This window comes from Enoplosus armatus, chromosome 4 (genome assembly GCF_043641665.1).
Source record: "Enoplosus armatus isolate fEnoArm2 chromosome 4, fEnoArm2.hap1, whole genome shotgun sequence".
Taxonomy (NCBI): Eukaryota; Metazoa; Chordata; class Actinopteri; order Centrarchiformes; family Enoplosidae; genus Enoplosus; species Enoplosus armatus.
This window is the reverse complement of record NC_092183.1, coordinates 8,079,720-8,105,991: the sequence shown is the minus strand read 5'-3', so window position 1 is coordinate 8,105,991 and position 26,272 is coordinate 8,079,720. Positions and strand designations below refer to the sequence as shown.

Genomic DNA, 26,272 nt, shown 5'->3' with positions numbered 1-26,272 from the left:
AGGTGAGCAGACGTCACTTGGTATGAATGATGACATGATCCTTGCATCCACAAGATCCCACCGTCACCAAGAGCCCACTGTGGCTAACCGCTACATCATTCACTTAGCCAGGGCGTCGTAAACTGGAATTAATATGTTGAACTGTGTATGTCTGCATGTGAATGTGTACGTGTGCGTTTCTTTGCTGTTGAGATGGAAAAAAAGGTAGAGAAATGTTTCTTTTTTTTTTTTTCTATTCCCAGAGTTCTTTGGCTTGATGCATTTCTAAGAGGGTGAGGTGTGCATTCTCAGGTGACTGATGAGGTTGCGCTGCTGGGTAAACTTCCCCCCACATAGCTGGCATTCATACGGCTTCTCCCCGGAGTGGACACGCATGTGCTCTGTCAGACGGTACTGGCGTGTGAAGCGCATGCCACACTCTTCACATGCAAACGGCTTGAGGCCAAGGTGGCTGCGCATGTGGCGTGTCATGGTGCCCCTCTGAGTGAACATTTTGCCACAGATGTTGCAGGGGAAAGGCCTGGTCAGCCAATGGCTCTTTTCATGTTGTCTCAGAGTTGCCGGGTCTTTGTAGCTCTTACTGCAGACTGTACACTTAAACGGACGTGTTTCAGAGCCAAAGTTGGAAGGACCCACAGGGGCAGAGAGGTCCTCTGCCTCCTCCTCGTCTTCCTCTTTCACAAAGGTCCCTCCCTCCTCTTTGATGTAGAGCTCATCCTCAGTGTGCGTCTCCACGTGAGCATTGAGCTGCTCAGAACTGGGGAAGCCCTTACCACAGGGAATGCACACATAGAGGTTGTCTCCAAATGCTGGCTCAAAACCTTCCTGCCGGTACACGTAGTTGGCGCTTTGGTGTCCCCCTCCTGTTCCTCCCCCACCTCCTGCACTCTCTCCGTCACTTTGCCCGCTCTCATCACTATGGTCCTGGCCATTCTCTCCTCCTTCTTCTTCATCTTTACACTGGAAGGACTGGTCAGAGGCGAAGCTGCTACCACTGCCCCCTCCAACCTTGCCATCTTTAGGACCCACAATCACCCCATTAACCAAGGGCCTGTCATGATCTTCAGACTTCAACCCTGATGCCTCTTTCTTAGGCCATTCGTTCTTGCGAGCACCCTGCCGGGATTTCTTCTGAGGTGGGGGGCCATCAGGCTGGTTTTGGGTTTCCTCTGAGGCTTTGGAGGAGGAGTTGAGCTCCACGGTCTCTGAGCCACAGGTGTCTACACCTGGTAGGGTGGTAGAGGAGTCATCCAGTGAGGCACTGTTGGTTGTGGATACTGAGGCAGATTGAGGGGATTCTTGGGAGTTGCTGTGTGGGCTGAGGGCATCAGTGGCTGTGCCCGCAGAGGGAGGGCTCTTCTTGGACAGGTCTAGTCCAAGGTCTGGCTCCCCAGCACTTCCTCCACTGCTGAGATTACCGTTACTGCTGCCATTCCCCCCATTCCCATTCCTCCCAGAGCTGCCGACAAACATTTCGTCGTCTGAGAGCTTGTCCCGAAGACCATCATCTGGCTGTGGCTGGTCGGCATCAGAAGGGGTCGGAGGATAGTGGTTCTTGGGGCCAGCAGGGGTAGAAGAGGAAAGGCGCTGGTTGTTGAGGCGTAAGCGGCTAAGGGGACCTGGAGTGGAGGGTTTACCTGGCAGGGGTTTCCCACCATTGCGCTTGAGCTTCTTTCTGCACAGAGCAGCGAGGTCATGGAGCTGGAGGTAGCTGGCTGCGGTTAAGAGGGCACTGAAGTTCTGCTCACTGCTCTGGTCCGACGAGGACAGGAGCTTCCCAGTGTAGATGAAGTCCAGAACTTGTCTGAATACAGAGGGGTTAACCATCTCTGTGTCAAGGTTAATGAGGTTATCGTGGAGGACTAAAGATTTGAAGTAGATGCTGCTTGCCGCCAGGATGTTCTTGTGGGCACGGAAGAGCGCATTCTCCACCACGATGATGACATCACACAGGAAGCCCTTGGCTCTCTGCTGGTTGAGTTGCAGCAGCAGTTGTTTGGCATGATTTGGCAGTTCCATTTCCACCTTCCTTCTTTCCTGCTGTCTCGCTCTCTCTCTTCCTACACGAGCACCACCTGAAGCTGAAAGAAAGAAATGAAAAGGTGGTTAGTTTTACACCACGACAGGTTGTTCAATACAGTGTGTAAGCCAGAGTTAAAGACATGAAAGAAGAGTAGTGGTCTTCAACAGAACGCACAAAATGTTTCCACGCTCAAGTTGGAAGAGAATGTAAGAGAAAAAGTCAAAAGACGCAGCATGCACAGGCTTAGTGGCCAAACAGAGCTCTTACTGTTTAAAAGCAGTATGTTTTTGCATAAGTTTGGTTTAAATTCTAGTTTATTGCAGCCTTCAATGTGATTAAAAAAGCTGACAGTTACAGTGCTTGCATGTCTTACATGTCTAACAATTAAGCTGCATGTGTTAGGACCCCCACTGTGAGTACATCAATCCAAGCTTTTAGCTCTCACAGGGAAATTAGCAAACTGTTAGCACAGTGTGCCACATAATCACACGGCGAGCTTAGAAACTGGAACCCTTCCCTCCCTCTCATCTTCCTTTTTAAACAAATTGCAACCCTACATGGATCAAGTTCTGATTGTACACCTTGCCACTGTTCTGGCACAAAAGCCAATGGGGCGGAGAAGAAGAAAAGGGTAAAGTAACTACTTTTCTAAGGTGCCTCCCCTCAGCTTCTCTTCTCTATCTCCGTGGAGTAACTCTAGTTTCGGTGGGGTGCCCTCTTTGGAGACTCGGTTCACTCAAGTCTCCATTAGGTCATGGTAATGTCAGCCCGGCCCCATTGTCTGCGGGTGGGGGTCGGTGGCACAGCAGGGCCGGGGGGAGAGATTAGGTGACACCTGAGCAGGTAAAACTACACAGGAGCTAGGGCACAAGAGGGGGGGAGAGGGTGTGGCTCGAAGACGAGGACAGCAACACCTGATCCTCCAGAGAGGCCCTCATTTATGGAATTGGGACAGATGAATCAAATTTACTGTTAAACTTCATACTGACAACCTACTACATACCCTAGTGCTCTACCTCAGGTCTGACACTGAAAACACAACATCTGTTAAAAGAAATGTAATGCAATAGATACAAAGAGCCTATCAAGTTCAATTCAATTCAATTCAATTCAATTCAATTTTATTTATATAGCGCCAAATCACAACAAAGTCATCTCATGACACTTTACAAAATAGAGCAGGTCTAGACCGACTCTTTATAATGTTATTACAGAGACCCAACAGTTCCCACCATGAGCAAGCACTTTGGTGACAGTGGCAAGGAAAAACTTCCTTTTAAGAGGCAGAAACCTTGAGCAGAACCAGACTCTACAAGTGTGATGGTAACAGTGTGTGTGTTTTAGTTGAAGCAGCAGGTTCTGTGTACTTGACTCATGTTTAACATGTTCTTAAGGCCCTGGACATGCTGGGAAAATGGACACACATTTATAATGCCCCTGATCGGAGCAGGGTATACCGTATTACAGGAGATTACACAGTAATGCAGAGAAATGCTTAACTCAAGCCGTAAATACATGTGAAAATGTGCCATTTCAACCCAGTGCCAACCTAGAGATTTATTGAAAATCATGTTTCATAATACGCAGAAGGAAAGAAAGTATTGGTTCCTAAACTCAGCTAGAGTGACAGAAGCGCCAAGCCTCAACGCAAGACACGCGACTGAACTCTGTGTCTGGAATGAGGGTTCATCTGAAGGCTGAAATTCCCAAAAATGTATGAGACCAAAGCTGATTCTAAAATCACAGAACCAAGAGCAGCTGGTACAGCCCTTTTTTCCTGTTTTGAATAATTTTCAATGTATACTAACCAAGACCAACTGCATACAGAGTAAGAATGTTGTAGCACCACCACAAATTTTGTTTCATCCATTCACATTTAATGAGTCAGTTAAGTTTAAATCAGGTTTAGCAAGCTTATGTTGGATCTGTATGAAAATCAGAAATCAGAAATAGTTTATTGATCCCCGATTATTGATTGATTGATTGATTGCTAATACATGCTTCATCAAGGAATCTGCCATTTGCACAATAATGACATGCATTCATAAACAAAGCCTTGTATATACTCATATGCCCTACAGTTAGGAACTACATTCACTACAGACTTTGATGAGAGAATAACACACATAAAAAACACAATCTGCCACTGAAGAAGGTGGCCATATATGAAGGGAGTTTGTTCAGCCTGGATTGTAAGGATGACACACTATGACAGGCAATGCCGAACATCGTCCAAGAACAACATGGTGAAAATTGTTAACTGGAAATGGCTGGCTGATGTACCAAAGCCGGCTCTGTTGGAACAGTCAGGCTAGCTGATACAATCAGCTGGAGTGATCATTACTCTCAGGTCCAGGCCTGGGCTTGCCTCTTCTGCTTTGACACTTCTACTCATGGTCTTCTTCCCCTCCCCCGTCTTTCCTCTGCTCCTCTCGCCCTTTCTCTCTATCCTCCCACCCTCACCAGCCTCTCACCGGGCATGCAGACACATCCCAGGAACAGTTCGTCGTCCCCAACGTGAATCATAATGAGCTATTCTGAAATACATAACCCAGATCTGCAGTTAATCGCAGAATGTGCTACAGAGGTGTACAGCACTACAGCAGAAGAGGGCTGCTAGAGAAAGAAGGGCCTCTGCTATGATGCCAGCCAGGAAGCCATATATCAGTCAGGTCTCTCCACACACACACACACTCACACTCACACTCACACTCACACACACACACACACACACACACACACACACACACACACACACACACACACACACACACCTCTGCGGGCTTTGTGGGGGGATTCAAGAGGCTTTTCCAGCAGACCGACATAAAAAGGGGGCCGGACTCAGTGTAGAGAAGCCAGCTCAGGAGGAAAGAAAAAAAAGAAAAAAAAAAAGAGCTCTCTCTCCCCCACCCCCTCCTCTTCTCATCCCTCGTTCTCTCTCTCCTTCCCCCATCAGCCACACGGCTACCCTCTCCCCCTGGCCCCTCCAGTGCTGTGCTGTGCCGGCTGGATTCCAGGGAGCTGCTAATGGATTACGGCTGATCTATATGCAGCTAGGGTGGGACACGTGTAGGCCCAGCTCCCCTTCCAATGGTGCTGCCCAGGAAAGCAGGCTTAATACCACAGGGGACAGATAGGCCTGCACCATCATGGCAGCTCCATCTGTGAGTGCATGGCACTCTTTGCATTTTGTAGAAACATTTTCAATACCATATCTATGTTCCATTACAGCATCACAGCCTCACAGTTATAGTGTAAAGTTAGTGATGGATGAACGATTGGGAAATCCTAGAACAGCTAGAATGATGTTTCCAGTATGCAGGATGACTAGTTCATATGTACAACGTTACATTTACACTTCATAGTTGGCAAGCAGCATTTCCTGCAGTGTTGGATCCCTGTTTTTTAAGCCCTTTGCAAAGACTGGCAGGGAGGTGGAGAGATGGCAAGATAGCTGGTCAAGAGGGCCGTGAGAAACAATACTTTCTCTGACCAAATATGGCACCACATACCAACCAACGACAGCTCTGGACTTGGACTGCAGACCAGGGTAGATGTTGCCCTTCAAGCTAAGGCACAGGATCAACTTACCTTGCCTACAGTGTTAACCTTTTAATAGTGGCTTAATGATAGCGGGGGATACCTCATTTTAAAAACACAGCACCCTACTGCTAAGCCTCAACCTTGACTTGTTTCAGGAGCCTGCTGATGAGGAGAGGAGCAGGCTGGGATGTTTACACAAACTTGACAGACATGACCAGGATAACACATCCATGTGTTGATTTGGGACTGAAATCTAGCGAGTATCAAAGTGCCCCCAGCAGTGAATTAATGCAAGTAAATTAAACTGGTTACACCAGAGATCTGGAAGATCTGGTTTATGGATTAAACCGCGAGCTAGTAAACCATTCAGAGTCAGTGTTCATGCAGCGAAGGTGACTGAAAAGGCAGTGGGCTGTGGCACTAATCTCCTGAACAGAGGGTAGAGAGCCAGGAGAGAGGGCAGAGGTGAGGCAAAGTCCTGTGGCGCAATAACAAAACACACCCTACTACTGTGAAAGGTCATCAGCTAAACAACCAATAGAAAACAAGACTAAGGATGATTTTAAAAACATATTCAACCTAGGCTTTATTACAGGATTATCTTTCACAGAGATTCCTTTAAACAATACACACAGACTAAAGTAAAACTGTGTAGATGGTCACATTGTGCAAATGGGCAGAAGAGACAGATGTGCAGGTAAAGACTGTTTGAAGCAGACGGAGAAAGAGAGCCAATCATGTACACGAGCAAAAGGCCTCCCTGAGTGCACGCACTCACAGAGACAGTGCACTTAAACACATGCACACAGCACACACTAAAATACACACACAGAGAGAGTATGCTGGTGGGCAGAGGGAGTGGGGGAGGGGTTAGGGGGATGGTACAAAGCCAGTTTGAAATACAAACACCGAGCAACCACCTCTGAGCCATTTCAACATGGCTGACGCTGCTGCATGGGTAAGGTTGATCCATGCAGGACTCGTGGGTACTGCAATTATCTGAGTTTCAGTTCTCGCGTGAGTGAAAGGACGGCTCACAATACAATGAGAAGATTAAACACGGCAGCTGAGCTTTTTTTCGCCTACCCACTCCATATGTTCCCTTTCACCTGTGTAATACCTGCTGCATCAGCAGAAAAAAAAATCCATAAACCTATCTCTAATGATTTGATCATGATTTCAGTTTTAAGAAACATTTTAGGAACTTACTTTACTAGCGCAAAATTGGAGAATGCATTTATATGCACCGCAGTAACCTGGTGAGTGTAAAACCTACAGTTCCATGCAGGTGGTCAGTAAATAATTTCTCCCCTGTGATATTTTTTTAATGCTGTCATATGTGTATTGGGATGGAGATTTTTTTCCCCCCCTTTTTTCTGAGCATTTGGTTTGGGCAGACTGTGCATGTTTAACAAACAGTCTGCTGTTCAACCATTCAAACTAGCTTATTTCAGTTCAATCAGAGTTTGGATTGGTTACATGCACTTCTAAAAGTAATGATGTTTCCTTTCATCCCGCCACACTGCTGTCACAGCGATACTCGCCCTGTCTGAAGTCTTTGTCATGCACATAAATAAACATAAATAAAAACCCCTTCATAAACCCTGTTAAGCGTATACATGGTAAAGAAATCACGTTTCTCCAGCTGAAATCCAGCAGTGTTAACCGTCTTTTCCTTAATCCTTTTCCTCGGAAAAGGAAACCTGGTGTTGTGTATGTAAACATGCATGAGCCAATGTCTCCTAAAGGGAAATAAGTTATTTTTAAAAATCTAAATTTAATCCAAACTTTTGGGAAATCTCATTGTATTGCATTGCCATTCTTAGCAAGCCACACAGTCTTGTACTGCATTCTCTAAACTAGAAACAGTGATGAATCTAGTGCAGTACAGTGGTGCCATGGAAAGCAGGGTTTTTGTTCCAACCCAAGACTACAGAGGGTGAAATAATAAGTGAAGTCACCTGCTGTGTTCTTTCCTTGAACTAAAAACCTGTCTATACTTGTGTCTCCATGGCAAAAGGTTGAATAGCTCTGATGCAGTGCATCTGCTGGAATTCTGGACACTGATCCAATTCTGGTTATAATCTCCTCAGAAAAGCTGCAGGGGAGACGTCCTGCTGTACAAAAGCTCAAAAACATTAAGACCAGACGTAAAAGCTGATCTGTCCTGTCTTGGAGACATGAATACAAATGCTAGGGAACAGGTGCATGACCCTGGTGCTGCGTGGCTGAAGGGGGAAGTACATGAATTACAGTGTCCCTACCACAGCCTGGGCAGAACCCTTCCAATTAAGACTAGTTTTCTGTCAGGCAGTTCGGCCATGTTGCAGACAAACAAGTCCTGCCCAGGGTGCAGTGGAATGAAAAGAGCCCCGTCCATTTCATCACAGGAGGGGGCCAATGGTTGCTGTGTACCCCAGATGTGCCAATGTTGTGCAGCAAGGGAAGAAAAGGCAAGACTCTCTCTCTCACATTCACACAAACATAAGCACATGAATCCTCTTACATGTGCACAACTCAGCCTGTAATCAAACCCATGGATCCATTTCTGTGTGATTTTCAAAAACAACGCCTGTCTAAATAACATCTTTTACAGTGTGGGGCTGCCCTTTGCAGCAGGGCATGAACACCAGTGAAAACAAGAAGATTTTTCTGAAGATTTCCGTCATATGATGAAGCAGTAGCATGAGTCTTATCCTTTTTTCCTACATCACAATTTAACTGGTCATGAATTAAATTGGTCTGTGGTGTGCATGTCATCCACAGGTAATACTAGATGCTAAAGCCAAAGCCAAGTCTGGAGGGAGTAACATGTATACAAGTATACTCCCTCATGTGTGCAAAAATAGCGCGCGCACCAACCCCCCCCCTTCACATTTATTGTTGTGACAGTGCAGGATACAGTTACCTAAACTGGGCACAATCCCTCCCTTTTATATTAAAGACTGTGGCAAACTCCCATTTAAAATCAATTTAATGTCATAATTAAATAGGTACAATAAACCAAGATGTGTAATTACAAAGACAGGCGGGACAGGGCAGAATGGCAGATTTAAGGATGGCTACAGGAATGCGAGTAGACAAAAGTTCAGTACCCTAAAGGCATACTGCTTTCTTAAAGTGTTTATTCTCTGCTTCTTTTGTACAGTTTTTTATGAATTTATAGTGGCTAAATGAGAGAAAAGTACATGTAATCAATTACATTTCATCTTTAAAACACAGTAAAAGTGTGCAAGAAGTGGGTCTGGATACTCTCCTTCGCAACTGTAACCAACAAGAACCAGGAAGCACCAACATAATAGGAGCAGGTTGAATTTACTGCATATTGTGTGACTTGTATTTTCTTGTTGGCAGCATTTTATTGAATCTCAAATTGAGTGTTGAATGTTAATCAAAGCCAAATCCTTTCAAATACCTTATTGAATATAGTATTCCTTTAGCTTCTGGCAATTTTAGGTAGAAAATGTAATATATAAGTTAATATTTAAATAATAACAAACAAAAGAGATATTCAATGAACTGAAAGACATATTTTGACATGCAGATTACATATTTGCTATTAAGTTAAATGATTATCTGAGATTGTGTTCTTCGTTGATTAAAAAAAAAAAAAGAAGATAAAAGATTATATGTAAGATTTGTGATGAAAAAATCCAGGTATTTAAGCAGATCCAAAATAGAAATGTCTGGACACTTGGACAACAAAGAGTTTGGCCATGCATCTTCGTTCTGTGTTCTCTATGCTGTATTTGTATTTTGTGGCACAGTTGCTGCATCCAAAGTTCCCCCTGAAGAAATTAAATAAAGACACCAAGATTTTCACTGAGGGTACCAGCAATACTGGCTAGCTATTGGCACCCACACATGCTGTATCCAACTGTGTACCCTCACTAAAAGTTAAGTATTCAACCACTTCATTAACAAGTGAACATATGATTGATAGGATAAAGTGACCTCTGTCTTGAGAGAATGAACTTTGTTGATGAGATAAACCCCCCCCCGTAAACAGCAGCAGATCCACATGACCTGGAGCCTAATGCTTTGGCTAAGAACAGAGGGCATGTTGGGTAAGGAGAGATCCTGTATGGTCCAAGGTTTTACAGAGCTGCCAACCCCTCCTCCTCCTACTCCTCCACCCTTTAAACACTGCATAACCTTCTGGCTATCAGCACTACATTCCACAGACTGTTTCTTCTTCTTAAAGAACAACAACAACCCTGCCCTGAGGTGCTTCAGCCATTGCACAAACCAAACTGCCCTCCAACAGGCAGCACAGAACGCAACATTTGGATCCGGATAGATACGACAGCCAAGCACAATCTATAAGTCCTCGTCTAACATGTCAGCAGAACATATAGCCTAAGTAGCCTTACTGCATTGTGCTGCCCATACACGCCACTGTAAGCCATGATCACAATGCACACAGGATACTGTGCGTGTGTTGAGAAGGGGAAGGGACAAGAAGGGTGAGGCAAGACCAACCGGCCGATCATGAGGATCATGAGGCACACACACAGGCCTCAAATTACCCTCCAGGCCACACTCAGTGGTCCGTAGTAATCAATGAATCTAGTCACACTGATCAGTTGACATGATTTGGTCATTTTAATAGCCTAAATTAACTTATTTGACACTTATTACTAGATGTGTGTATGTATACTGTAGATTTGACAACAGCTATAATATGCAGATGGTTAGGCTTGGCAATAAAATAAGAGTACAAAAGTTACTTTATTACACTTTTTAGTCATTATTTCCCTCTCATCTCTGTTAGGTGTTTTGGTAGAGATACCAGCTTGCTACACATCTGCCGCAGAGCCAAAATAAAACATTTTCAGAGAAATATTTAATCTTCTATCTGAAAGAGGAAATGCAACATGGTTCACTCGCTCACACACACAAGCTCATAATTTCTTCATACCTGAATAAGTTTATAGTTGACACGGTCTTGAAAATAATGGGATCACATGAACCAAACACTTCTGTCAGTCTTCAAAGCTTATTGCTGTTACAGATGCAGCATTCAAACACTTAAGCCAGTACATCCAGGAGCTCTATTCCAGCTTTACAAGCCTAAGCAAATTAGATTATGTATATAGAGTGTAAATTGTATTTGGGATGCACCTCGTCAAGCCTTGAAAATCTTGTGCTTTTATTGTTGAAAAGCACAATTCAGCTAATTGCCAAATTTTAGGCTGGCAGGCAGAGCAACTGCACACAACTACACTCCTGTGTGGGTGTAACCGGCCAACATATAGCCCTATAATCTTCATATTATAGGCTACAGCACATTGAGGTTGTGAAAATAGTTGAATTTATCTCCATATTGCCTTAAAGTTGTGACAAAACTTGCCCGAGACAAGAGTCTAGAAATGTCTCAGTATGTATAAAATGAAACAAATCAACCAACAAAATGTCTGCTTAACACCAACAGCTGCCCTGGAGGTATTCAAGTGAAGCCACAAATAAGAATATGAAAAAACGTTTTGTCATGCATGACAAGAACAAAAACAGGAAAATCATTCTGGCTGACCAACTTCAAACCCACATTTTACAGACAGACCTGTTACTGGACAACACAAAGCATCAGGAGTGACACCTTTAATACAAAAGTAGAGTTTGCCAGTATAGTATGTCACACATTGTTGTATAGCAGGTACACCAGTTCCATTACCCCCAAAATACAACAGATCTTAAACCAGCTTCTCAGTTGAAACTAAGCCATGTAAAACAGACCTGTAGTGGAAATTAAAACACAGGAACGGCAGTCAGTCAGGGGAGCCCACCTTACTGACATTCCTGTGCCTTATTATCTCCACGGCCCTTGGTACTTTAACAACACTAATCACCTGAGAAGCCAAGCTGCCTTCACACCTGAGCACATGCATTGTTACATTAGCCACCAAGTGATTAGTGGTTGGCCCAAATTAGAGTTTATTAATCAAATATTCAACATACTGATGTGGGTTTGTATTGCTTTATCAGAATGATGATTTACACCCGTGAACCAGCATCATGCAACACGGTTACACTGTAGCCGATAACAAAGATGGTCGATGTATAGCAGTGGCCCACCTATAGGCTACGAAGACACATACAATCCCCTGCATCGATACAATTCACGTTTTACCAGACAACGTTTTAAAGCAGAAAGTAGCAGAGTCTACACTGTACTGGGTATATTTGCAAGTCAATCCTGTCAGACCATTTTTAATTAGCCCTGCCTTAAGACCAGGGTGGCCTAACCTACATATAAACAATGCAGGTTACACTATAGGTATCGACTGTAACATCTCTATGATTAACTGGATGATTGCGCAAAATACCGTGCGTAAAATTCACAGAATCAGTCCCGTTTCATTTAAACACGTGAAGTGCAATTTATTGCTATTTGACGAAGTCAGTGTTGTGATTACATGAGCGATCGATTTTAATGAAACCTTCAGCTCATTATCCTATATGTTGGTAAACAATTCATTGAACGTATTGGAGGATAAAACAAGAGGTAAAACGACGTAAAGTGTGGAAACATTCCAGTGAAGCGCTGCGACGAGCCGTTTGTGGATCCTTTCTGTCGCCTAATGTGCTTTGCCAGCCTGGTAATTATTTGGTACACACTCGTCCTGAGGGGCATCTCTTACAAGCCCACTACGCCAAAATAAACGCCGCAAAATTTGCAAGCAATGTATTTTGCGGTTTCGAGCCGGAGCCGCGACGAGCTCGAGCACATAAAGTGGGATTTCTCTGCTTGCCAAGCAGGCTGGTAGAGCGAGAATAGGCACCAGCGGAGCCCCTTTTTGTTGGCACGACGTGGAAAAAAACACCACCGTAACGCCGAAAACCCTTCCGACCCTTGCAGCAGCTGGGAGAAAACCGATCCGATCAAAACTGACGCGAAAGCAGCCCCGTTACGAATTTACAATCCACCTTACAGAGAAAGAAATCATTTTAAATACCTTATTACATCGGTAGGATCGTTCTCAAGCGTTCTTTACCATCCTCCTGCTCATCTCACAGCCTTCGGGACGCCATGTTGCAAGCTTATGACGTTAGGCTTCCTCACCCCTGACCCACATTTGAATAGAAACCAGCCCAGAGTGCAGCAGAGAAAACATCCCACTGTGGGAGGGTTTGGCCACTTTCTCAGCCCAGGACCCCTGGCAACTTTACCTGCAAGATGGCAGAGAGAGAGAGAGAAAGACAGAGGGAGGGGATATACGCGGTATTCAGACTGCTTTAGGCCTTCTTCTTCTCCCAGCAGCACGACTCAGCCATGGTCCTATAGCCTACTGCTGAATGCAGGTCTACGCTGCAAAAAATGTCTGACTTGACAAGTTATTTAGGCCCGATTCTTTCACAACAAACCAAAAATTAAACAAACCAGATATTTTATGAGACGGTGTGAGAGAAACCCGCAGGTTTCGACTGCAAATGCTATAAAAGCGAGTGTCAGAAGGCCACGTTATGACATAAAGTTGGAACAACGATCAGCGGGATTTCCAATTTATGGTAGAACGTGTTTTAATCAGGGGTTGTATCGCAAGCAAATGAGATTCACCAGGTTTATATATAAAAAGCTCGGTGCACTCGTGCAGATGAAGTCACTTGATTTTTTTTCTTTTTGCAGTGTACACTTTCTCTGCAATTTCAACATGCAATGTATTTAATGCGCCTATTGCAATCACCATAGACAACTACATCAACCCTGTTTACTCTGAAATCAGTTTATCAGTTGGACTTGAGATACTAATTGCCATTTGAGACTTCAAATTTGACCTCAAAGCCATAACAGATCTCTGGATGATTGATGGGCAGATGATTTAGAGGTATCAGCAGACAGGAAGAGAGAGAGTGAGGGCGAGGCAGAGATGGTCGTGGTTTAAAATTTGGGCACCAGATGTGTGGCGATCTGTTGGCTCCTCCTCTTAGCACAGAGGACCCAGGCCTGCCTTCAACCAATAGAAAACAGGATTCAACCTACTCATGGGTCTCACCTACATACCATTTATTGGACCTCTATCAACGGGATTGCTTTGATGATGCCACCTGGCTGCAGCTAATAATGCATATTCTTGCCCATCGCCTGCAATGTGCTGAGGAGACACAGATTGATCCACATATTGTACCCGTTTAATCTGCCATGCTTTATGCTTATGGTTCACATTCCATGGATATCGAAGTTATGGCGCTGTGCCAAAGTGCTCTTCTGACACTCTGTGGTTGCAGCGGAAACTGCATCCTCTGCGGGGAAGCTCGCCACACTGAGTTGCATAATCAAGGTGCTTAGACGCACTGCAAGAGTTTCGGTATCATTAGCTCGCCTTACCTGAGGATCCTTCAATCCTAATAGTCTATGTGTCCAGTGGGAACTTATAGGAGAAGTCAGTGAATGCAGCCGATCAGTCTGGACACAGCTCATCCCCCTTTTACCAAGTTTCAGTGACAAACGGTTCAGATTTACTGCAGCAAAAATCTGTTGAATTAAGGCGCCAGGAAAACTACCAAACAGGAAAGATGCTGGAGGCTTATCAGAACAATTTAATTGTTTCCAATAAGGAACCTGTTATGTTGACAGTTAAAAGATAACACAACATGCCTGTAGGTAATTACAGAAAGTTGGCACAGTGAAGTTTCAGTTATTGATTTTAATTTTCATTTATTGAGATGCTAAATTCAAATACGCCATAGGATCAGTGTTCATATGAAGTTTCCATCAGCTCTTTGTGGAGCAACATTTCTCATGGAAAAACAAACATTCAGCGGAGAGGTGTAAAGCAGATTAGATGTGCTGAGGACGTGATGGAACATTTCCAAAGCCTTCCGACAAACGCAAAGCCAGAACTTGACGTTTTCAAACGAAAGTTCCTCTTCAGTCTCTTATTACTTTAGTTTACTTTGACGCCCATCCAACTTTTAAATCACGCCGCGGGGAGTTTATAGGGCCAAGTGGTCCAGGATGTCGCCTTATGAAGAGACAGAAAGAGAAAATAAAAAGCAGCGTGATAAAGAATTTCAAGCAAGATTTAAAAAACAAAACAAAACATATATATAAATTACAAAACACACTCCTACATTGTAACCGTAGACACATGGTAGACGTGCAGGGACATTCAGAATATTGTCATAAATACATGATATTGAGCGTCTAAGTGTTGTTCTGGGACCAAACACAATTGAACAAATAAATCCAAATAAATCCAAATCAGTTTTCTGCAGCATCTAGAAAGTGATTCTGGGCTCGGGTGTGAACCTTTGAAAATCATGAAAGGCATGTTAGGATAACACTGAAGAGTTAACGACTCTTACCTCCTCCTACAGCAGGGTCTCCATACTTTGGTCAGCAGGGTCGCTCTGAGCCCAGTGCACCCTTTGATGTACAGGATGGGGGTCAGGGCAGCATTAACTCGGGGCAAAATGCGAAGAGGGTCAGTGCCTTCATTCTTAAAGCTATAACAGGTTGAACCTAAGAAACTGCAGGCTATAATATGACAGAATATAGGAAGCCACGTCCCTAAGAAAAACCCAGCCACCACCAATATGAGATACACCGACGCGCGCTTGCTCTCTCTCTCTTCAGAGGGCGGCTTCCTCTCCAGTTGGAACCTGGCTATAATGAACAGTCTAATATTCAGCCCTATCATTATAATCACTGTGAATATGTTCCCCACAAACGTACCAATGCTCGTGATCTGTTTGGCTATCCCGACTGTGACCAGGTTGTGCAAAGCCACGATAAAGAAAGCATAGACCCAGTAGGCAAAGATGACCAGCAGGGTCCTGTTGCGGGTCATGAGCTGGGAGTATTTAAAAGGTGACACCACCGCGTGGTACCTGTCTGCCTGCGCGGCTAGGATGGCCATGTAAGACAGCCCGAGAAATGTGGGTACGATGTAGAAGGTTCTCGTAGGGGAGTCAATGCTATCCCTCACATCGAGAACACCGACATAATAATAAGACACGCCGGTGCAGATGTCACTGAGGCAGGTGCTCAGCATGTACATGAAGCGGTTCTCGCTGCGCAGCGCTTTGTTCAGTAGTATGGAGAGAAACACAGACACGTTGAGGAAAATGATGGTCGCAGCCAGGAAAATGCTGAAAAGAAGCATCAACACATTGCCGAAGCGTGTGGGGGGCAGCACAAGCGACAGACCCTGGCTTCTGTTACTCATCGGTGCGGAGAAAACGTGTGTGCAACAGACACTCTGTCAGGCAGAGACTGGCAGCAACGCAGCTGTGTGACTGAACAGCTGAGGAGGGGGGTTTACCTCTGCTCTGATTTATGTAGGAAGCACAGTCAAGCTTACAGGAAGACGTCGACCCGGGTGACTTCGATCGTCGATCCACATGGACAACAAGTCAACAAGTCCCCGACAAAAACATACAGAGGTCAACAACTTACTATAATAACTGCAGTAATAGGCCTAAAATTACAGAACAACAGGACAAAATAGAATAGGTTTATCAATTTCAGGTTTAAGTTATTGTCACATCTTATCGTCCTGACTTCAGTACTTTCATTATAAAATTCTGAGTTGAAGAACTTACAAATCTGATGACCGATGATATAATTTTGCAGGTTCTGCAAAACTTCACCCAAAGTCTGGAGCAGCCTCCCTCTGCAGCGCTTCACTCTATTGCTGAATTCAAGATAAAGGTTTTACTTCTGTCTTCCCTCATTTTCCTTGTCCAATATGCAACTCATACAAGTGTGATGTAAACGTGAAGCCGCACATACACAGAGAATGGACTTTACAGTGAAGTAGGAGACATCTTGTGTCCATCAGGAAAACTTTAGAAATAAACAGAATTTGCATATTCATAGTTTCTGGAATTTCTAATGAGCTAGAAGGAGATGATGCCTTTTTAAGGATTTGAATGTGTTTTATTTGTTTTAAAACATGTCTGGAGGGGATCTTTAAACTGTTTGGTGCAGCAGTATCCAAAGTTGTGGCTCCCAAAGAAAGGTTTAGTTTAATTTGTTGCTTTAGGGCCATAAAAGAACAATACCGAACTTGTTTTTTATTTATATAATGTAATTTTATTTTAATTAAATTGATTGATTTAAATTAAACAATACAGTGCGCTTTACATTCTCAGAGATACTAAAAAACAAAAACATAAGTAAATAAAAAAGAATAGTAAATTGATCAAATAAAAACCAGTCTATGCTAAAATAACCTTGTATAGCCGACGACTGTCTCCTCACTTTTTTACTGAATCCCAAAGTCCTGTCTCTGTATCCCTTCACCACCCATCCAAACCTACTACATCCCCCATCCTCCCCTATGAACTCTCAGTTTTAATAAGAAGAAGCTCCCTTACTCTTATCTCACCCATCTGTACTGATCTTAACAGTTGCATAAACCCTCTCTAACAGGGCTAATTATAAAACACATCGTTTCTCAATTAGAAATCACAGCTGCTGGAGACCTCTCATGATTCACAGTGTCTGGATGCTACATCAGCAGTTACGTATGAACAAAGAAGCTGCCAACAGCATGTGTCAACTGTTCAAAGTGTCTGTATTCAGACAGACTGACTTTTGTAAAAGCTGTTAACTCGACTGAGTGTTTCAGTGATGTCATGTTTTTACACTCTAGACCTCTTGGCCTTTAAGTCCTATTATCTGGGGAAAGAAAAGGATTTTATCAAATGTGTGTGTTTAAGATGAATGCATCTTCACCTCTTTCAATTATACTGGTTTATATTTCAAGTGTATGTTTAGAATTGGTTGTACTTGAAGAGAAAACCTCAGCGGATAAAGCAGAGAACCAAAAGCATTTCGTCATCATGATGTCCACTGTGAGGGCCAATTTATGAGAGGATTAAACCTTCATACATTAGGATTTACTACACTGCACTACACAATTTAACTGGTGCAAGATTAGTGACTACTGCCAACAGTAGAGAGAAGTCTTTGGCCATATAGTGAAAAAAAATTGTGTGTTGCTCCATCTAGTGGCTGAAAAAAGCATTGAATTCAGTCAGACATTGTAGGGTGAAAGCTCTTATAGATTAAATGACTCAATAACCTCCAAGAGGACAGAAGTCGCAATATCTTAATGTAATAAAGCATTAAAAACTAGCAGATTATTGTACAATTCAATGACAATTTAATGAAGAGGCCTTCAAGTGCTCAATGCTTATTTGTTCGAAATCATTTTGCAAAATGTACCTGGATTAAAAGAAAATACAGTTTCTGTTATGGTATGCATTTACAGTATGTTATAATACAATCTATGTGTGTTGGTTAGTTTTTATGATTGAAACGAGCACTTCATGCCCATGCAGGATCATTTGGATGAAATATGTGGACAATATGGCTATGAAGAACATAGCAACTTTGTTAACAACTGAAAATAGGAGTAGAGAGGACAACATCCCAATCATCCTCGGTTACAACAGTGTCGTAAAAAAATAGAAGAACATGAATGTTGATTTAGAAGCTAATTGAGTTTCTGCTCTGCCCTGAAGAGGAGGTAGCAGTGAAGGAAAGCACTGAACAAAAGTGACAAAAACGTGAGTAAAGCATCCCGGGGTCATCCTGAACCAAGACCTCAGACTTCAAGGTGAAAGGACATTTTAGGACCAAACCACTAACAAAGTGTTATGGAAACCACAGGACGCACAAACAAGTGACTGGTGATCATTTAGTTTAATTACCAAACACCCCTGGGACTTGTAGTGATTAGGCCTCATTTCTTTCTTTCCGTACGGCTGGCACGCGGCTGTTCTGCCCGCTAACATGTCACCTGTCTGTGCTAAAGTCTCTGCCCTCTTGAGATTAGGAGGTTTGCTTAAACTCTGACAAGTGGCCCCATTCTTATATAAATAATCACGCGTGTGCGTCTTCTGGCGGAGCGTCAGGATGCTCCTCAACGCCACCGTCCCTCTGTCGGTGGACTTCGACACTCCGGAGGACTTCCTCATCTTCATCTTCCATATCCTGTTCGCCACAAGCTCCGTGCTCGTCGCCGGCTCGGTGGTCATCGGGATATCCTCCACCCGGTCTCTGCGAGGCCAGAACCGTTTCATATTCATGCTGAACACGAGCATCAGCGACACTCTGACCGGCTTCTCGGTCTACTACCTCGGCCTCTTCGACGTCCAAGAGGGCTATCCCTCGAGGAACGGGACATACTACATTTTACCCTCATTTCTAGGCGTCAATGTGTTAACCTTCCTCTTCGCTCAGTTTGACCGGTACTTCGCAGTGTGCCATCCATTCTTTTACAACCGCTACATAACGAGGTCTTTTGTCATCGGGATTTGCGCGTTTTGCTGGATTTACACATACTCTATCCTGACGGTGCAGAACATGGTGCCTATTTCAAAGGCGGCTCAAATAAACGCGTTTGGTGTGATGACTCTACAGATTATAGTTCTCATTAAAGTGTTGATGACAATTCAATTATATGTCATAGCCAGGAGTCACCTGGTGAGAGAGGCGCCCAGTGCCGAGAGAGACAACAAAAAGGAGTCGCTGCGCATCATTGTGTTCGTGGTTATTTGTTTCTTGGCTCTGTGGTGTCCATCTTTTGTCAATATAATTGTCAGACAGTTGTCGCGGAAAGGTCTGAGGTTTAAGAATGAAGCCACTAACCTGTTCGCCATCATGGCACGCTTGAACGCGCTGGTCACCCCGGCTGTGTATATCTGGGGCAGCCCGGCGCTGCGGAGGGCCGTGTGGAGAATAGTGTGGCGGAGGGTCTGCCCCGGGCGGGGGGCAAGGTAAGAGTAGGTCTCGACACTTAGTGTGATTTAAAATGTCACTATGCAGGTGTTTTCCTCGTGTAACGCACTGTTTTAAGTCAAAGGACTATTTGTTTGTCCAATTTTGAGGCACTTCATGTAACTCCCTCTTTCTCTCTTTTTCAGAATTGGCTTGAACTTAAATGGAGTGACAAAGAAATGATAAAGAAGCCGCCAGCATCAACATGATCACGAGGTATCATTGCCACTAAATGACCGGATCACGCGGCCGACGTGAAAATGTTTCAATCACTTTTAAATGAATGTGAGTTGTCAACCATCACGTTTGTTTATTTGTTTTTTGGTTAAATGACGCACTTGACAGATGGGCTCGTTGAACTTTGCCTGGGAATTCAGGAGTGCTATCAAAGGTGAAATGTGGACTGTGTTTGAGATTAGGTGAGGGCACTCAGTTGAAAAGTCTTCCTGTGTGTGCTCACTCACTATCTCGTCCATACAGTTTGGGGCTAATTCAGACATTTCATTTGGAAACGACGCATTGTTTCATACTTGTCATAAACGCTTTTAACAGAATGAAATTAAATATGTGGTTAACAATTCTTGTTTCAACTGCCTCTTGAACTTGAACTAAAACTCATCCAGGTGCTAACATTGCAGCTTATGTCCCTGCTTCCAGTGTCCTACTTGGCTACGTGTTCCTTTTCGTGTTTTAAGTTTAAATTATATTTTAATTATGAAACTTGACATTATGGGTAAAACACTGTTGAAATAAGCATTTAATTATGTACAGGATGCCATTACAGACAATATAAATGTTTGGGGTTAATTTATCGCATACTGTATATCCCGCAGTTCAGATTTTAAATGTCTAAACACACCCACAAACTGATCCCATTATAGTTATGCTTTTTTTCTTTTCTTTTTTAGGCCCGACCATGTTTGCAGAAAGATACAATAACAGCTTGTTTAACTCAAGGAAACGAAATTTGAGCCACATGAAACGATTCAAAAGATAGTGGACGAACTATACTAAAACTGTGGCGACAGTCTCTAATAGCAGAAAACATAAATTGGTTAGAAATACATAGTTGGTCCCACCAACAGTACTCATTTCATAAGAGCAACATGTAGGCATTCAACAAAGCGAAGATAAATTAGGGAGAGCTAGGAGAAATAGTGCAAGGTGTACGACCGCATATACATGTATAAATTCAGGTTCCTTTTTCAGTCATAATTTGTTGGAATGAACCAAGACGACGGCGCAGACTGGAGCCAGAACATCGGACAGCCGCAGGTTCAGGACCACGGTCAGCGGCGCGGCCCTGACGGTGATGATGAAGGTTGAGCTCCGCAGACAGCCGCGGGTTCAGGACCTTGGTCGGCTCCGTATTGTTGTTGTTGTTGTTGACAGTAGTTTCGGTTGTGGTGGTTGGAGGCTCAACTTTAACTAGATACGCTCTCATCAATTCAAAAGATCACTTAACTTCTGTGGCTTTTTTGTTTGTTTGTTTGAATGAAATAAAAGGGAAATTATAAAACAATTAAAAATAAAATTGATCACAAGAGGAAAAGGCGTCATTTATCATCAGTCGGTCACCGTCTCCTCCTACAAGCATCAGTCGACGTGACAAAAAATAAATAAATAAATACTGACTTTAAAACACGAGCGCTTCTCTGCTGTCGTCGCAGTTCACGTCTGGCTGCTTCCACTGCGCACGAGCTCCCATCACGATGCTCTCCATCAACATAACGCTCCTTCCTCTGTGTGTTGACTTTGACAGTCCGGGAGACTATTTCCTTTTTATTTTCCACATCTTGGCCGGGGTTAGCACCGTGCTAGTGGCCAGTTCCGTGGCATGCGGTATTATTAACACCCATGCACTTTTAAGACAGAATCGGTTTATATTTATGCTCAACACGAGTATTTGTGATACAATGACCGGATGTGGTATTTTCTATCAATTTCTCTTCGATGTGAAACTGGGTTTCCCGTCTAGAAATGGGACGTACTACATTTTGCCATCTCTCCTTGGAGTTAATATCATGACGTTTCTATTCGCCCAGTTTGACCGATATGTCGCCGTGTGTCACCCATTCGTTTATGGTCGTTTCGTCAACACAAGCGTGATTATATGTGTCAACGTGTACAGCTGGGTGCATGTTTATGGCCAGTTGCTCGTGCAACACATGGTGCCACTTTCTAAAGCCATAGAGATCGCCACGTACAGCAGAATCAGTTTGATGCTGATTATTTTCACAAAAATAACCATGACTATTAAGTTGCTTATCGTGGCGAGGTTCCAGCTCCTGCGAGAGCCGCCGGGCCCGGAGAGAGACAGTAAGAAAGAGTCCTTGTTGATTATAGTGGTGGTGGTCGTGTTTTTTCTGCTGTTGTGGGGCCCATCCATGCTCTACACGATTCTGTCTTCGCTGACAGGGAAATTCTTTGTCATTAAAAACGACGCCGTTAACCCAATGAAACTTTTATCCAGGAGCAACGCTCTGTGCACTCCGTCCCTCTACCTGTGGGCGAGCCCCTCACTCAGGAGGGCCGTGTGGAAAACTGTGTGGAGCAAAATCTGCTGCTGCAAACGACCCAACAGGTTGGTTGGACTACAGGCCCGATTACTGTAAGGTTGCCGCATCTCCTGTAAATGTAAACACACGTGCATGTGTAATATAACATAGAGGTATTCAATGATTGTCACTGTCACTTTATATCTTAGCCACTGACTATATATTGTTTTACAATGCAATAAGAATGCAAATGATGACCACATTTAATTAACACTGGCGGGAGGCTTTTCACTGCCAACTAATTTAAGTGTGGCAACACCACAGCAGTGACCTTTTAAATGCAGTGTTAATCGTTGATTGTTAATTATTTACGCCGGAATTCAGACAGCCAAATGACTTGGCCGCTACAGGCCTCTTCCACGGCAGACCTTTCAGGGCCCTGGTATTGTGCACGGTGGCTCGTGGCATGATTTTTATGGCCCACCACGTCTCCAAGAAATTACCTTTATTTGATACTAATCTGCAACAGCAAATTGGTTTGGGAGGAAACGTTGTGTCCGGAGATTAGTTTTTTGTCAATATAATGAGGAAACGTTAACATATCTGGCAAGTCGCAAAATGCTGATACAGAACAGAAGATCTGTAAAATGCAACGTTAATTTGTTGTCCGCCAAAAGATTCGCTGTTCTATTCATGTTGTATTTTTACACCTGTGTTTTTCCTGCTATGACAAGTCAAAATGTCTTTAAGTGAAAGAGGCCTTTTAAATCAGCTCAACCCTGTAAAAGATTTTTCTTTTCATTTAAATTTGAGATTATGGCAACATAAAATCTCAAACCTACAGCAATTTTTATTCTAATGCAATGTAAAGTACAGAATTTGATTTAACTTTCTTGATTCAATGGTAATTCTACAAATTGACTATTGTTGAAATAGCAAAGTTAGCTCGAATTAAACTGGATTGTTTAATAAATTGCTGGTTTAAGATGGAAAGAACATCGGCGAATATAATTGTCTAAGCTTGTCATACTGTATTTGCGATTTTCTCAGGAAAAAATGACAAGAAATGAAATAAGAAAATCCATAATAGTCAGCATGCAACCCCCCTATTGGAGTCTGATTTTTCATATTTTGTGGCAAATAAGCTGCTGTACTACAAAAGCATTAATCTTGTTAGAATTTTACACAATGTCTTGAGGGTGTCACGTCAAATTGTATGTACATACAATAATAATAATAGAAATAATTCACAATTGATGAACACTTTTTCTTCCTATAGGATTGATAAGGTTGGACGGACGATTTAGAAGATTTCAGTGACAAAGAGCTCCTCTTTCTGTCTTTTTGAGTGTTGCCACAATTAGATTCCAGGTTTGTATTTGTGTTTTTTTTTAATCAATTTTGAAGTTTTTGTTTGTTTTTTCATGTCAGTCTCTCTCTCAGATGATTTAGCTGAACTATAGGCCTCCTATACAGATTTATTTCAGGCCACGAAGTTCAAGCAATGTTTAAAAATTCAGCAGCCAGTGTATTTAGACTGTCAGGGAGTCTATAGAATCAAAAATCCACGTTTCCAAAAGTTTTGTCAGCCTCTCATTATCACTTGACAATACGAAAAGCAATTAAATATGCTCTGTTTCTGTACACACAAAGTATCTAAAGAATATGATACATTTTTAAGATGGAAAAAAATGCAGTCCTTGTGACACATTTGATGTGCTCTCTAAAATTTTATTCATGATGTGTAACAATAAAGCAATACTGACAACAACAGTCTCTCTGTTAGACGTATACAACCAGTTGAGCACCTTTCCAGAAACACCAACTAAATGTTTCAATGATCAGTGTGCTCTGTAGTATCAGCTGCAACAGCTAAAGGAGGAGGACGAGGGCAGAAACAATCAGCCCTCCATCTGAATACATCACAATTCTGAAAGCCTTTTAACTGCATTAACAGGACTCAAGTTATTCAGAATAGATGGGTGAGGATTATTTTTCCTAAGGAGGGGACTAACACATTCTTAAATTGAAAAATACCAGTCTTAAGAACAGGTTACTTTGCTATTATTGTAACAATTGGTTTTCTTAATGTGCTAAAACAAAAATATTTGTAGGAGTACACGTATTATGATGGATCCAATATGTATAATTAAACAATTTAATTTATTACATTTTTATCTTATTGACTGTCTCTTATACCTTTTGTTAAGTACTTTAACTTGCGTTGGTGTATAAAACGTGTGGGGGGGGACCCACACAAAATAAAAACAAAACCTTGCCTTACTGGTTAAGTTTTTCTATAATCTTTGTGACATACAGTAAAATTATGGCAATCTGTTGTGTGGTTGCAGGATGACCCAGGATCAAGAACACAGGTTGATCTCACAATAAGTGCTGCTGCAGTTTAGACCTCTTCCTGCTGTGGTTGTGACATCTGGGTTTAAAAGCTGATTTTCTGGACCCATCAGTATTACCATTTGACCACCTTTTAGGCAAAAAACAAAATAATATTAGCAGAATATTAGAAACACCTCTCAACATAATTCAGTGCAGTACAACACCACCATTAACTTTGACCTCAGTGCTGAAACTATAACTAAATTAACACCTTTATGACAGTGTCAACAAAAAAAACCCTGAACATTATAGGCATCATAAAAGTAGACTTTATGGTGGAACAGTTGTACTGGATTGCATCAGACTGTACAGGTGTGCCTAATAATTATTGTCTCTATCAGGTTCAGTTAGCTTGGACACATTTTCGACAATGAACGTGAATCATTTGAAGTGATTATTTTTATATTGTTGCTGCAACAGGACGAGGACATGTTGTTAAATGACAGCACAACAAACGCTCAATAAAAGCCTAATGTGTTGCATGTGAGAACAATTATTAAAAGTGCTCAAGTCTTCAACTAAATTGTCTGCGGGACTCCTGCATGTTGCTGTTAAAGAGGGAAGAAACGGCGTTAGACAGCATCTCAAGAGACCAAGGCTGGTGGCTTCACTCTGCAGGAGGTCTTACATATAAAAAGGTTGAATTTAAGATCTACTTGCACATGAGCAATGCTCCTCTCCAACACCTCAGACTCTATGACAGGAGGAGTTCCCCTCTCGGTGGACTTCGACGGTCCAGAGGATCATTTCGTCTTTATTTTCCAGATTTTATTCGCTACAGCTACAGTTCTCGTGGCCGGAACAGTAGTCATTGGCATCTTGGCCACCAGAGCGCTGCGCCACCAGAACAGGTTTATTTTCATGCTGAACACAAGTGTTTGTGACACGCTGGTTGGGTTTTCAGTGTATTATCTGGGTCTGTTTGATGTCCAGGAAGGATATCCGTCCAGAAATGGAACTTATAATGTTTTACCGTCACTTCTTGGGGTGAACATAATGACATTTTTATTTGCACAGTTTGACCGGTATTTTGCGGTTTGTCATCCGTTCATCTACTCGCGCTTTATAACCCGGCGAGTGGTTATTTCTGCAAATATCTACTGTTGGTTTCATGTCTACGCTCAGACGACCATTTTAAATTGCTTGCCACTTTCCAAAGCAGTACAGCTGTATGTTTTCAGTATTGTCAGCTTACAAGTCATCGTGCTCACCAAAGTGGTCATGACTATCAAACTGTACGTTATTGCCAGGTTCCAGGTTGAAAGAGACCCTCCCAGCGCCGAGAAAGACAGCAAGAAGGAATCCTTGAGAATCGTCATTTTTGTTGTCATAAGCTTCTTGCTGTTGTGGTGCCCCTCTTTTGTTAATATAGTCCTCAGACTACTGATAGGAGGAGGGCTGATATTTAGAAACGAGGCCACCAATCTGTTCGCCATCATGGCTCGTTTGAACGCTGTGTGCACACCGACGGTGTACTTGTGGGGGAGTCCGGCTCTGAGGGAGGCCGTGGGGAGGACAGTGTGGGGCAGAGTGTGCCCGAGATGCAAGAGGAGGTAAGAGATTAAATGGCCCTATAATAGGGAACTATAATGCAATAAAGATGCCGTTCCTTTCTCTCGATAGTAGACTTGCAATAAGCAGCTGTTTGTCCGCTTCCTTCTCAGAGTTGGCTCCTGTCCCGTGAAGGGAAATGGCAAAGGAAAGCCTCTGAAGATTCACTCACCGCAAAAAAAATGTGTTAACCAAGGACTCCGTCAGCAGCTGCAAGGGTTTGCTGATAAGGGACTGTAGGAAAATTATGAGGGGACCGGGAAAAATATTCAAATTGTAAATGTAATAAAATAAATGTTAAATCATTTTCTTTGTCACATCATGTGTTGGCTTCGACAGGTTGTTCCTGACCTTGAAATGAAGGTGGCCCCTGTTCTTTATTTAGGCATCTTTACTGTTTACTGATTTTTCCTCCTAATAAAAGTAATAATATATTTTTTAACTCAACACTGATCTAGTACTTTGAAACATTATAGGGGAGGAGGTTGCATCTTTTAACTGTAGTGTATTGATTTGTTATTGCACAGC

General features: G+C 42.9%; 4 protein-coding genes across 4 annotated transcripts; 3 read left to right on the top strand and 1 right to left on the bottom strand.

Moving 5' to 3' along the window:
- Positions 1-264: 264 nt before the first annotated feature.
- On the bottom strand, positions 265-2,019 carry hic2 (hypermethylated in cancer 2). The gene has a single exon (XM_070905062.1). The coding sequence runs from the start codon at positions 2,017-2,019 to the stop codon at positions 265-267; it is 1,755 nt and encodes a 584-aa protein (XP_070761163.1).
- Positions 2,020-18,434: 16,415 nt separating this feature from the next.
- LOC139283773 (sphingosine 1-phosphate receptor 3-like) lies at positions 18,435-19,481 on the top strand. Its single transcript, XM_070903809.1, has 2 exons — positions 18,435-19,297; positions 19,445-19,481. Exons 1-2 carry the CDS (start codon positions 18,435-18,437, stop codon positions 19,479-19,481), a joined length of 900 nt encoding a protein of 299 aa, XP_070759910.1.
- Positions 19,482-21,010: 1,529 nt separating this feature from the next.
- On the top strand, positions 21,011-21,913 carry LOC139283772 (somatostatin receptor type 4-like). The gene has a single exon (XM_070903808.1). It carries the CDS (start codon positions 21,011-21,013, stop codon positions 21,911-21,913), a length of 903 nt encoding a protein of 300 aa, XP_070759909.1.
- Positions 21,914-24,862: 2,949 nt separating this feature from the next.
- Positions 24,863-25,750, top strand: LOC139283608 (sphingosine 1-phosphate receptor 3-like). The gene has a single exon (XM_070903602.1). The coding sequence runs from the start codon at positions 24,863-24,865 to the stop codon at positions 25,748-25,750; it is 888 nt and encodes a 295-aa protein (XP_070759703.1).
- Positions 25,751-26,272: the final 522 nt, after the last annotated feature.